The following is a 13,813-nucleotide window of genomic DNA, read 5'->3' as shown; positions in this document are numbered from 1 at the left end:
TTCCAAAATCTCTTAAGGAGAAATTACAAGTGTAGAGCCAGGGGGCTTATTAGTGTTACTTCGTTAGAACTCTAAGCATCCACCTAAATTCACACCACACATAGAATCAATCTCTCTCTTTCTCTCATACACACACAGACACACTTCTACATAGTTATCTCCCTGATTTCCTGAAAGTTACATCTAAAATAATTGGCTGGAAATTACAACTTAGAGAACACTATGAGCTTTCCTTACGTCACCCTGTTCTCATATCACCCATTTGGGAACAAGTAGGAAAATCAACAGCTATAGTGTGTTGGACTCTGTAGAATCCTTAAGTCAATGGAACCCATGACTCAGGACCGTGGGGCTGGAAGAGCCTTGAGAATCATTTAGGGAGAACACGGGGAAGAACGGAGACAAGCAGTAAGCACACAGGGCTCGTGAGAGATGGAGAGTGGAGGCAACAGAGGTTTGTTTTTCTTCCTTGGGTTTTCCAACCCTCCCTCCAGCCCCCAGGAGCCTCATTCCACAAGAGAAAAGCAAGAAACCAAGAGAGGCCTGAGGTATCAATTACTTTATTACTCTGAGGGGACAAGTCCAGGGGACCAGACCCAGGGCTCTATAGCTCTGTTATTCTTTGTGAATGTCTTCATGGGCTGCCAGGCCCACCTTTATTACCAGTGAGAGGAACTCCTGGAAGTTAAGTGCACCATCCTCATTGATGTCCAACTCTTTGAACCAGGTGCCTACATCCTTTTTCTGTGAAGATTGGAGAGAAAGAAGCCAGAGTGTAAAGATCTCAGGGAACCTGAGGCGTGGCTGTCTGCACAGGGCAATGCCAGGGACCAGTGACCAAGGGCGTCATCAGAGCCGAGCAGAGAACCCCGACCACACCCAGCCCCTCCTCACCGTCATAAACTTAGGACACTCCGTCTCTAACAATTTCTTCAAGTCATCCCTATAGATGGCGTGGTAATTCCCTTTCACCAGGGAGTAATTGTGGTAGACCTCAATGAGGGAGTTCATGGCAGTCTCCAGGTCCGTCAGCATAGTGCCCAAGGATTTGCCCTACCTGGAAGACAGAGCACACGGGCAACCCCGACATGGGGAGGGTGCCTAGGGGGACACTCTGAAGGCTCATACTCCAAGGGATGGCTCTGTCCTGGATGGCACCATCCAGATAACTAAACCCAGCATAGGGCTATGGCTATGATGGGAAGTGGGGGACGACGTGGATGAGGATGTGGAAGGAAGCAGGGTATATATACACACACACACAATTACTGCCAGCTCTCCCCATGCCCCCAGCCGCTTCCCAGGAAGGGCCCAGCTTGGGAATCAAACGTGCCCTCACCCAAAAATACTAGAGCACCCGGCTCCTTCTTCAGCCCTGGCTCACGCTTCTCTTCCGGGAGCCCTGGACTCAGTCCAGACCTCCCCGAGCTTTCTCTCCCCTCCTCAGAGAAGGCTGTTGCACTCCTCAGCTCCCCCCAGGGGAAGCCCAAAGTGTGGGACAGACTGGGGCAGTTCCACTTACCAGGCCTCCCCAAAACAGAGTTGACGAAAATATGCAGGGCTGAGTGTCGGCTCCCTTTTATAGCAACGAGGCTTGGCCAGCTGCCCAGGACCTCAGACCACTCAGAGGCAGCTGCTCCCTTCGAGGATTGCTACAGCCTCTGGTTTCCCAACAAGGTGAGTGGGGCAATCACTGCACAGAATGAAAAGTTCTGATGCGGAGCTTGGAGCGGCGTGTGGGGAGCACAGGAAAGGTAGAAGGAGGAAGGTTTTTGCCAGGCAGGGATGCACAGCAGGAGAAATCAGGAAGACGGCATGGTGAGGACTCCTCTTGTAAGCTGCTAGCAACCCCTGGCTTGGTCAACCAGGATGCCCACTTCTGAGTCCTTCCCACGGTTGCTGTGGCTGTTCCCGTGGCTAGTGGCCAGTCTGTGCATCTCTGAAATGGAACTGAAGTTGAGTGCATCATTTTGAGTGCATGAGTATAAGCTCATTCCTCCATAGCTTTCATCACATTCTCAAAAGGGTCCTAAGGCCCCTAAAAGGTTAAGAACACTTGTCATGGCTGCTGGATTTTAGTAATGAAAGGTGGAGTATTTCTACTGTTGTTTTGTGTGTGGCCGGACTTGGTGGGGACGTGTGCTGCTAAGGCCTAAATCAATTTCTCTGCTGCTGCCCCTACCCCTTCACAACGCTCCTGTTCTGTGAAGCTGGGGGTGCACTGTGCCCCAGGAGACGGATGCTGGCTTGGGGTCCCTCTGTATGCATGAGGCACTGAGCCTCTGCATGAACAGCAGGGACCCTTCAACCCTCTCTGGGATGATTGTGTGCCTCTGACCCCAGGAGCCTGGGCTGAGGAGGAACCAGACCATGAGGGGTGGGGGTGGGAGAAGGAGGGCATCTTTGGAGAAGGCAGAAGTGCTTCGTGCCCAAGAGGAGAAGAGGAGGTGGCCAATTCCCCCCGGATTTCAGGAGGACCAAGTCCCTCTCCCACCCAACAAAATGCCACTCAGATGAACTGGTTTCCAACACTGAAGATTTGTGGTGCATTTCTCTTGCTACAAAGCCCTTCAGACTCACATAACCTATTAATATACTCAGAACATGCCTATCAGGAAGGCGGGGCAGAGCCCACTCAGTCTACACACACAGAAGTCAAGCCCCCAGGAAGGTGAAGTGGTTCCTCCAGAGTTTCCCAGTGCAGATGTGTCAAAGCCCAGACCGGATCCCAGAGCATCAGGCTCCCAGAGTGTGATCTGACAAGAACATGACTCTGCTGAGAAAACTCCTCCCCTCTCTCCTTCCTTCATGGAGTCAACAAATATTTACCCTATGCTCCCCCAAGGCCTAGGCCATCACCGCCTCCTAGGGGAAGTAGATAGGATTAGCCTCTCTCTCCATGTTTCTACAGCCCTTTGGGCTCCATTTTGTCATTAACTTTATAGCTGTGTGACCTAGGGCTAATTACTTACCCTCTCTGTGCTTTAGTTACATCAATTATTAAGTAGAGATTAAAAATAGAGTCTACCCTCAGCTTACAGAATAGGAGAGAATATTTGCAAATCATATATCTGAGAAGGGATTAATATCCAGAAAGCCTACAACTCAACTCCAAAAAAAACAAACAACTCAACTGAAAACTGGGCAAATGTCTTGAATAGACATTTCTCCAAAGGAGACATACAAATGACCCAGAATCACAGGAAAAGATGCTCCACCTCACTAATCATTAGGGAAGGCAAATCAAAACCACAATGAGATACCACCTCACACCCATTAGAATGTCTGCTGTCGACAAAGACAGAAAATAACAAGTGTTGAAAAGGATGTGGAGAAATTGGAACCCTTGTGTACTGCTGGTGGGAATGTAAAATAGTGCAACCACTGGGGAAAAAAGTATGGTGGTTCCTCAAAAAATTAAAAACAGAATTACCATATGATCCAGCAATTCCACTTCTGGGTATATACCCAAAATAATTGAAAGCAGTCTCAAAAAGATATTTGTACACCCATGTTCACAGAGGCATTATTCACAATAGCCAAAATGTGGAAGCAACCCAAGCGTCCATCCACAGATGAATGGATAAATAAGTGTGGTATATGCATGCAATGGAATATTATTCAGCCTTTAAAAAGGAAAGAAATCCTGACACATGATACAACATAGGTGAACCTTGAGGACATTATGCTAAGTGAAATAAGACAGACACAAAAAGACAAATACTGTATGATTCCACTTATATGAGGTACCTGGAGTAGTCAAACTCATAGAGACAGAAAGTAGAATGGTGATTGCCAGGGTCTAGGAAGAGGGGGAGGGCGGGAGTTATTGTTTATTGGGTGCAGAGTTTCAGTTGCGAGATGACGAGAGCTCTGGAGATTGGATGCACAACAACGTGAATACACTTAACACAACTGAACTGGACACTTAGAAATGGTTACAATGGTAAATTCTATGTTATTTGTATATTATCACAATTTAAAATATTTTAAAATTCGAAACGCTTCCACCTAAAAAAAAATAAAATCTACCTGATAGTGTTGTTGTGAGGATTAATAATAGATGAAAAATATTTATGATTTGTGGGCTTTTATTAATTTGCATTATGTTTTAATTAAAGTTTACACACACACACACACACACAAAATGTGTGAAGTGCTCAAAGCAGCGCATAGTAAGCAAGCACTGTGTGAGTGTACAGCGTGATTACTGCTCTGTAAATGTGTCTGATTCCCAGCTGGGCTGTGAACCTTCGAGGACCCAGACTGGCTCATCCACCTCTGCCTCCCTGGGACCCAGCACAGTGCCTGGCATATACTATAACAGCAACAACAATCAATAAGAACAAATAGCAAAATAATAGCTAGTATTTACTGGGTTCTTACCATACACCAGGAATCATTGCAAGTGCTTTACTTACATCAGACCATTTAATCCTCACAGTAATCCTATGAGTTATGTTCTATCATAATTCCCACTTTACAGAAGAGGAAGCTGAGGCCCACAGAGATACAACATTTGGTGCATCAGAGGACTTAGGCGGCTTATGACCCGCTGTGACAGCATCTACTTTCTGCACCTGCCTGGAATGTCTCTTTGCCATTAAAGTCGTCCTCATCCTTCCTGCCCCAGCCCAGGCACCATCTGCTCTCATCCATCCCTGACTCTCCTTCCCCCACTCTTATCAACACGGAGTTAATTCTTCTCTCCTCCATGCTACCAAACCCTTCTGCATCACAGCATTTGCCCTGCTGTGTTAGGGTTCATCTGTTTATTGCCTGTCTTTTCTTTAGGTCTGGGAGCCCCTTTAGAGCAGAAACCACATCACATCCTGGGGCCTGGTGCCTACTAGGGGCTCAGTTAATACTTACTGAGGGGATAAGTGAATGCAAAATTGAACATTGATCTAGCCCTTACCCAATGCAAAAATTCCCTTTGTCATACCCAGCCACTTTAAGTGGTTTTTGGAACAAGACAGGATATAGACCCATCAACCAAATGCAGTCTACCTTCCTTGGCTAGTCAACCTCTTGACAGGAAAATAGGGCTGTTTCTGACATCTAATATGACAAGTTTTCAGCCAATGATCAAGCAGTTGGTGCATACCTATTATTTGCCAGGCCCCTTCTATATGACCTGGCACAATACCATCTTACCCCAAATAGCGCATCATATTTTCAAAGTGTTTTTACATCCACTAACTCTTTTGATAACCCTGTGAAATGGACATCACAGGTACAATTATCCCTATGTGACAGATGAGAAAACTGAGGCACGGGGAGTCACCTAAGGTCCTCTGGGCATGCATTCTGCTTTGTGTTGGTGCTTAGGTGCCAAAAAGCACACTTTAGAACAACAGGGTCACTTTTTCTGAGATTCTATTTCGGCTTTGTTCACTAGCCCGGCATGGAGCTCACACTGACCTCTTTCAAGGGGGTTGATGGTGAGGTTGATGAAGATGATGTTTTTCCCAGACCCCGGACCCCTTGGGAGATGCCTGCCTTGAAGCAACTCCCCTGAGAATGTCCCTGTGGAGACAGCTTTCTTCATCCAGAAAGGAAGGAAAACAAAGCCCCAGGTCCAGCAAGGGAGACATGAGCCATGACCCCCTCCAGCCTCATGTGCTTGTCCATGGAGCCTGCTGACCAGCGAGGCTATGAAATGCTGCCCCCAGAGATGCTCCCCCTGGACAGGCAGCCTTGGGGGCCTCGACGAGAGCAGGACCAGGCTGAGCTGACCTGGCAGGAGAGGGTGTCAGGAATTGGGTAAGCACATGGGGGAAAAGGCAGCGCCTGTAATCAGACTGACAGACATGGGGCAACCACGGGGAGCGGAACCGAGTCCTGTTTACAAGAAACAGCTCAGTCCCAGCTGCGTGTCCCAATACCAGGCTCTTGCCCGCGGCTAAGGAAATGTGGAGAGAGCCCGCAGCGTCGGTGGAGAAACCCTCCGGGGAGGGGCAGGAGGAATGGGCTGAGCCGCCCCTTCATACCCAAAGCCTGTAGAACACAACACATTTCAGGTGAGACAGGCAGGGAAGACCCACCTGGGCCTGGGGCAAGGCTGTCCTGAGTCACCAGGCCAACGGTCTCCAAGTCTCTGGACGTGACTAAGCAACCTGCAGGAGGCAACACAGACCTGGGTCATGGGATTCCAATCAGCAGGCACCATCCCTGCATCACTCCCTCCCTGAGCACGCTCTGTGTGACAATGCCGGGCCCTGTGCGGGACACGGAGACGACAGGACGTGGTGCCTGTCTTGGCGGAGGACACAGACAGCAACACACCTCCATGCAGCAGGACAGGCACCTCCACAGGGGAAGTCCAGATGGAAATGGGGGAGGGGGGCTGCTGACTTTTAAAAGGCGAGCACTGGGGATTGGCAAGCGTGGACGGGCATCCATGGCAGGCCTGCTTCCAAGCTCCACTGATCAGGAACAAAGGTCCCTGGCTCGGCCTGCAGGGCACTGCTCCCCATGTTTGGTTCACAGACCCAGTTGGCAAAGGCAACCAAGTCCCTTAGATGACACCCCCAATCACCTGCACAGGGGAGCAACACAGATGATTATCCATTATTCCTCTAAAACTCATCGTTTCTATCACAGTGCGCTCAGGACGTGGGTCCTCAGACCATCCTCAGAGAATAAACCTGCCAAGAAGGACCCAGCAGGGCCTAAAGGCAGAGGAGAGCTCCCCAAGAGACTCTGCATCAGATTCGTGGGCTCCCAGGGAGAGACAAAAACAAACAACGCAGAAACAGGGCAGGGGAAGGTCTCAGCAGGGAGGGATCAGGGAGTCACAAATAGCCCAGATTCAGAAAAACGCCCGCATCCCTCATCATTTTTTTCTTAGTAAAAACCAGACCAAACCCTCCTCTTCTCCAGGAAGCCTTCCCTGATTGACAGTCACCCACGTCCCACTCCACTCTTCCCTTTGAAAGGCTGCATTGCTGGCTTTGCCCTTGACCCCATCTCTAACTCATAGTGGGAAAAATCCACCTCACAATCTCCCCTCCCAGACTGGCCCGGACCTACCACCCGATGTCAGTTACCAGTGTCATCTTCCCCTCCCTGTCCTGGCCCCTTCCCAGGCCCAGGCTGCTCTGCCTTTGTTGGGACTCTCTTTTGAAGTTGGAAGAACTTCTGCCCTCCTAACTCATATTCAGTCATGTGTGAGTAGTGAATGACTGATCAGAACATCACTGGTGAGGCCTGGCTTCCTTGTCAAGGACCCAGCTCCCCAAGAGAAGAGACTACTTGCTCTCAGACTGAAAGCTGAGGGCAGGGGCTCTGTCTCTCCGCTCAGACAGGGGCTCCTGGGGGCAAGGGCTGTCTCTCACCCAAAACGGATGATCCTCAAAGTAGGACCAAACCTCCTCTTTCTGGACCTGGAGCAGATGCCCAGAACCAGGAACTCAACAACATCCCAAAATGTTTACAAAGTTGCTTTATTCTCTTCCTTCACAGCTGTCCTTACCACAGACACACACGGCAGAGCTGTCCCTTCAGCTGCCCGTAGCCAGGTCGCACCTGCTCCCCAGCTGGCCCCTGTGGGGAGGCTGCCTTTGCTCCCCTTGATAGAGTCTGTGCTGGGCGCTGTGCCGGGCGCACAGCTGCTGGTGCTACTGCCGATGGTAGTCCTTCGGCAGCTTGCCCAAGCGGTAGAGGAACCCCTCAAAGCAGATCTGGTTGTCCTTGTTCTTGTCTGCCACCCAGAACAACTCCGTGATGGAGTACGGCTCCTTCCGGCCCTGAGAGGTGGGCAGAGGGTCAACCACGCACCCAGGCATCGCCCCACAGCAATGGCCAGGCCCTCCGCTGCCTGCCGGTGGGAGGACAGGGTGGGGGACTGTGGCCTGGCCCTGCCTGGAGGGGGCTTGCAGGACATAGCTCCTCACTCAAACAGTCAGTGGCCAGGACAGCCTATGCGGCAGAATCCGGCCAAAGAGGCAGCGGCATGGTGGGCACCTCAGCTAACTGGACCTGGGGCTGCATGGGAGACAGAGGGTGTGGGCAGGGCTCCATTTGCTGGCTGACTGCACACCCCACAACACAATCCACATTCGTCCACCATCGGAGGCTGTTTAAGCCTGTCTCCCCTGCAGGGACAGCCCAGCCCAGGGGCTTCGGGGTGGAGAGCTGTGCCCACCTCCTCCACACTGGGAGCTCCCAGGGCAGAGCCCACCGCCCCTCATGTCTGCGTCTCCAGCACTGCTGCAGGGCCAGCACCAGGCGGGGTCACATGTCTGCATGCTGTGGCACCGGCCCAGGAACTGCTTATGACACTGGGCCCATGTCACCTATGGAAGGGGTAGATCAAGGGAAAGGCCAGAGCCGTGGGCCCCGGAGCTGGCCAGGATGTCCCAGAGGAGGTGGCCCTCAGGGCTGAGAACTGGGGATGGTGTAGGGAGGAAAGGAGCATTTGAAGTGGAAGGGACAGCCAGGGGTCAGAGGGCAGATGACGACAAGGTGGAGCGCTTGGCAGTGTGGGTGAGGCAGCTTTCAACAGGATTTGGCTGATGGGCATGGGAAAGCCGGCGTGACGTTCTCAGAAAGCTTCCAGGAAGGACGTCGCTGCAGCCGTAAGCAGCTGTGGGCCTGGGGGCGACCTTCATCCTCATGGCAGGTCTACCCCTCCAACTTCCCCACTGCCCCACCATCTACTTCTTATAATCTTATCTCCTCTGCAAAGCTGGTTGACCCGGGAAACTGGAGGCCTACAGCCTTGGGCAGGCTCACCCCGGCTTCCCTCATCTCAGCCCCCTGCCCAGGCTGCTATGTCTGCCCTGTGAGCCCCCGAGTGCAGGGTCTGAGGGTCCTTGCCCAGCCCCACAACATAAACAACTGGCCCTGGAAAGAAAAAGGTCTCCCTAGAAACAGGGACTAAACAGTCACCCTAGCCCCCACCTTAGTGATCCTCATGGCTACACTCCAATAAACTGAGGGCAAGTCTGCCTCCTCTGATGTGTTCCAAAGGCAGTCAGGGGACACAAGAAGTGACCAGAGGAGGTGCCTCTCCTGGAATGCAGGGCCTTGAGTCCAGCACGACCTGAAGTCCTCTGGACATAACAGTCCAGAGGCCCCGCCGGGGCTGGGCACCAAGGGCCGAGGGCAGCACCCCACAGACACTCCACCGGCCTTGCAGTCCCCAAGGAGCCCAGTAATCATGGGGCTGGGCCTGATGACAGAGGAGATGCACCGGCCTGCGGAGGGTGGTTGAGCCCAGCCTGGGTTCCGGGGGAATGGGGGGAGCGGCTTGTGCAGACCCCAGGAGAAGGGGCTGGGGTTCAAAGGGCAGTCCTGGGGCCAGGCGCTGATTGAACTGGCCTGTGGGCAGAGGGAAGATTTAGGACCCGTTCTCGCCAGAAGCAGGTCAGGCAGAAGAATAAACAGGTTTGGGGTTAGGACTAAGTTTCAGGCAGGAAGTTTCAGGACAGGGAAAGACAGAAAATAAGGCTGGGCTGGGCCATGTTCCCCCCACTGCAGATCCTGCCCTCCACCCTTCCTCAAGCCCCCTCCCCTAGGTGGAAATGCTCTTGGGAGACAGCTGTACCTGCACTCGCACCACTCACTTCCAACCCCACAACCAACCCCCTACTTCATCCCCACCCAACCTCAGACCCCACACACCAAGGTCTCCACGAAGCGGGGCACGTTGTCCATGAGTAGGGCCTTCAACTCCTCCAGGGACAGGGTCTCCAAGTCCCCCTCCCGGGCCGCATACTGGTGGTAGCAGTGGATGATTTGGAAGAGGAATTCTTCCACTGGCGTGTCTGTCATGGTGGCTGGGCCTGGGCCCAGCACAGGGGCAGCTCCGGAGATGCAGCGGGGGAGCAGCAGGGGACAGTGGAGAATCTTGGGGAGAGCACAGCACAGCAGGCCACACTGAGGCCAGGCCACAGCAGGTGGGCACTTCCTCCAAGAATCCTCTGCCCAACCTGTCTCAGGCGCCCTCCCTGCCCTCCATCTGACCCCTTGCAAACTTGGCTCAGAGTCCCCGCCCTGCAGGAAACTTTGCCGTGAACTCTTAGGACAGGGCTCTGTCCCTTCCCTGAGACGGGAGTCTTCCAGGGGACAGGAGCTGTGTTCTCCACCCCACAACCCTGCCCTCAGCTTAGGAGTCCCCGAAATCAAGAATGAGAAAAAACTAGACTCTTCGAAGCAAGATGGTGTTTTCCAGTGGAAATATTTTTAAACCTCTTGAGAAGGCAAGGTCTCCACTACCATAGACTATTTTGTACCACAAACAGAATATTGAAATAATTACACCATCCCAAAGCCCAGGCCTGCTCAAATGTTGTTTTCCTTTCTTGGTTGAATACAGACTGCACAGGGATCCCCATCTTTCTCCTACCCCTGCCGTGACCCTCTCTGAAGGAGTCTGTGTGCCATCTGCATGGCCCCGCGGCCTCCCATAGCTTCTGTGCGCTGAGGCTGTTCAGTGCCCAGTGGCAGGGGCAGGCGGGGGCACTGCAGCCTCTCCCATCCCCCTGAAGCCCCATCCCGGTGTTCTGCACAGGTGAGGGACACATGCCCTGAACCCCCCACTCCCCACTTCTTTCGGAGATGAGATCCCTGTTTTCGGAAGGCAGGGCTGTCCTGTCGGGTCAGCTGTCCTCCTTGGATTCTGGGCAGATGAGACTCAGGACAACTGGTTCCAACTCTTACAGAGCCAGCCAGGCACTGGGAGAAGCCCCTTATATACAACATCCCATGTAATCCTCACAATGACCTTGTAAGGGAGGCATCATTCCCTCATTTTCCTGAGGAGGAAATGAAATCCAGAGAGGTTAAGTAAATTTCCCCAAATCACACAAATGACCACCTCCAGCTAGATTCAACCAATGCCTTTGGGAACAACCCCAAAGACATGCTTATAATTTGGGGCCCTTAACCCCTTCGGAGCCACAGTTATGCTGTTGGGACATCCATCTACAAAGCACACATTCTCCAAAATGGGTAAGCAGCCCCTCTCTGCTTTCCTGGACCTGTGCAGACCCAACACAGCCCAGCTCACCCCTACAGCTCTCTTGGACAGGGTGCTGACCTCAGTCACTGCTGGGCTGAGGCTGCTGCGAATCCACCGTCCCAATCTGTGTTTTATGCTAGAGATTCCCCTGTGCTCGGGAAGGAGGCAGTTGTGGGAGCACAGGCTCCACCGCCCAGTCCCGCATCCTGCCCATCCATGGTGCCTCCAATTATGGCAGCCAGTGCTGTGACTCTTCGCAGGTTCCTGGCAGCATGACTGAGTCTAAATTGCAACCCTGAGATGCCATCACGTGACACTTGCCTCCTACAATTAACTCAGTCAGTTTCAGGGACCCACCTGCCCTTAGCGCCTGGCCTGAAACATTTCAGATCCACAGAAGATCTTGTTATCCATCTTCCTGCCTCAGAGTTCATCATCCCGGCTCCAGGGCTTGGGTGGAGTCAGACACACAACTTAAATACAGCTTCCTGGGATGTCTTCCCCCAATTAGCGAACCCCCAGACTCCACAGTCATGAAGCACATTCACTCATCCAACAAATATTTCTCGAGCACCTGGCCCTCTCTAGGCAATAAGAGTAAGACATGGGGCCCGCTCACAGGACGGGGATGTGTGGAGGGGACAGAGTCACACACCGGCAAGAAGCACTGTGAACACTACTAATTTAGTGGCATGAACAGGGTACCCTGGGCACCCAAGGAGCACCTTCTGCCTGGAAACATGAGGAAGATTTCCTTAGGGTGATGTTATTTGTCATGGCACTTGAAAATTTGGTTGCAAGGAGGCGCATGGAGGACCAGGCACTCCAGACAGAGGAAACAGCATGGACAAAGGCTCCGGGGCATGAGAGAGAGTGGCCTGCTTAGGGGATGAAGTCCACAGGGTACATCATGACAAGCTGGAAGAAACAGGGCTGGAGAGGTGGGATGGAGACAAAATGCGAAGGGCCCTGTGTGCCGAGCTAGAGCTGCAACTTTATCCTGTGCATAGAAAGTAGCTGATAGAGGGACGAGGGGAAGGTGGCGGAAGAGTAAGACACGGAGATCACCTTCCTCCCCACAGATACACCAGAAATACATCTACACGTGGAACAACTCCTACACGTGGAACAACTCCACCAGAAATACATCTACACGTGGAACAACTCCTACAGAACACCTACTGAACGCCGGCAGAAGACCTCAGACCTCCCAAAAGGCAAGAAAGTCCCCAGGTACCTGAGTAGGGCAAAAAAAAAAAAGAATAAACAGAGACAAAAGGATAGGGATGGGACCTGCACCAGCGGGAAGGAGCTGTGAAGGAGGAAAGGTTTCCACACACTAGGAATCCCCTTCACAGGCGGAGACTGCGGATGGCGGGGTTGGGGAGCTTCGGAGCCGCGGAGGAGAGCGCAGCAACAGGGGTGCGGAGGGTAAAGCGGGGAGATTCCCGCACAGAGGATCAGTGCTGACCAGCTCTCACCAGCCCGAAAGGCTTGTCTGCTCACCAGCTGGGGCAGACGGGGCTGCGAGCTGAGACTCGGGCTTTGGTCGGAGCGCAGGGAGAGGACTGGGGTTGGCAGCGTGAACACAGCCTGAAGGGGTTAGTGCACCACGGCTAGCCGGGAGGGAGTCCGGGAAAAGGTCTGGAGCTGCCGAAGAGGCGAGAGACTTTTTCTTACCTCTTTGTTTCCTGGTGCTCGAGGAGAGGGGATTAAGAGCGCTGCTTAAAGGAGCTCCAGAGACAGGCGCGAGCCGCGGCTAACAGCGCGGACCCCAGAGACGGGCAGGAGACGCTAAGGCTGCTGCTGCCGCCACCAAGAAGCCTGCGTGCGAGCACAGGTCACTCTCCACACCTCCCTTCCGGGGAGCCTGTGCAGCCCGCCACTGGTTCCCGGGATCCAGGGACAACTTCCCCGGGAGAACGCACGGCGAGCCTCAGGCTGGTGCAACATCACGCCGGCCTCTGCCGCCGCAGGCTCGCCCTGCACTCCGTGCCCCTCCCTCCCCCCGGCCTGAGTGAGCCAGAGCCCCCAAATCAGCGGCTTCTTTAACCCCATCCTGTCTGAGCAAAAAAGAGACGCCCTTCGGCGACCTACACGCAGAGGCGGGGCCAAATCCAAAGCTAAACCCCGGGAGCTGTGCGAACAAAGAAGAGAAAGGGAAATTTCTCCCAGCAGCCTCAGAAGCAGCAGATTAAAGCGCCACAATCAACTTGATGCACCTACATCTGTGGAATACATGAAGAGACAACGAATCATCCCAAATTGAGGAGGTGGACTTTGAGAGCAAGATTTATGATTTTTTCCCCTTTTCCTCTTTTTGTTAGTGTGTATGTGTATGCTTCTGTGTGAGATTTTCTCTGTATAGCTTTGCTTCCGCCATTTGTCCTAGGGTTCTATCTGTCCGTTTTTTTCTTTTTTTTAATTTTTTATTAATAATTATTTTTTAATTTAATAACTTTATTATATTTTACTTTATCTTCTTTCTTTCTTTCTTTTTTCCTTCCTTCCCTCCTTCCTTTCTTCCTTCCTTCCTCCCACCGTCGCTCCCTCCCTCCCTCCTTTCTTTCTTTCCTTCTTTCCTTCTTTCCTTCTTTCTTTCTTCCTTCCTTCCTTCCTTCCTTCCTTTTTTCTTTCTTCCTACTTCTACTAATTCTTTCTCTCTACATTTTCTCCCTTTTATTCTGAGCCGTGTGGATGAAAGGCTCTTGCTGCTGCAGCCAGGAGTCAGTGCTGTGCCTCTGAGGTGGGAGAGCCAACTTAGGGACACTGGTCCACAAGAGACCTCCCAGCTCCACATAATATCAAATGGCGAAAATCTCCCAGAGATCTCCATCTCAACGC

The 13,813-nt window shown here is 52.5% G+C and overlaps 2 protein-coding genes across 2 annotated transcripts; both read right to left on the bottom strand.

The window, feature by feature from the left end:
* Positions 1–544: 544 nt before the first annotated feature.
* Positions 545–1,614, bottom strand: S100A8 (S100 calcium binding protein A8). The gene is made up of 3 exons (XM_022559361.2): positions 1,523–1,614; positions 895–1,057; positions 545–744 (listed from the first exon to the last, which is right to left on the bottom strand). The coding sequence occupies exons 2-3, from the start codon at positions 1,033–1,035 to the stop codon at positions 616–618; spliced, it is 270 nt and encodes an 89-aa protein (XP_022415069.1). The 5' UTR covers positions 1,036–1,057; positions 1,523–1,614; the 3' UTR covers positions 545–615.
* A 5,891-nt stretch (positions 1,615–7,505) lies between these two features.
* On the bottom strand, positions 7,506–10,623 carry LOC149750613 (protein S100-A15A-like). The gene is given in 2 exon segments (XM_089907776.1): positions 7,506–7,751; positions 9,631–10,623. Coding segments are annotated over 2 exon segments (396 nt in total). The 5' UTR covers positions 9,781–10,623.
* Between the last annotated feature and the right edge of the window lie 3,190 nt (positions 10,624–13,813).

Source organism: Delphinapterus leucas, chromosome 1 (assembly GCF_059928025.1).
Source record: "Delphinapterus leucas isolate spDelLeu-1000000601 "Yukka" chromosome 1, BTC_Dleu_Yukka2, whole genome shotgun sequence".
NCBI classification, from domain to species: domain Eukaryota; kingdom Metazoa; phylum Chordata; class Mammalia; order Artiodactyla; family Monodontidae; genus Delphinapterus; species Delphinapterus leucas.
The sequence above is the reverse complement of the archived record's forward strand: the minus strand, read 5'-3'. Positions and strand labels throughout refer to the sequence as shown.

What these genes read in the sequence shown, in the direction of transcription:
- S100A8 (XM_022559361.2), bottom strand. Translation starts at nt 1,035, where the DNA reads ATGCTGACGGACCTGGAGACTGCCATGAACTCCCTCATTGAGGTCTAC. An exon ending in AGTGTCCTAAGTTTATGACG is followed by an intron (nt 745 to 894) that starts GTGAGGAGGGGC and finishes CAATCTTCACAG; the next exon opens with AAAAAGGATGTAGGCACCTG.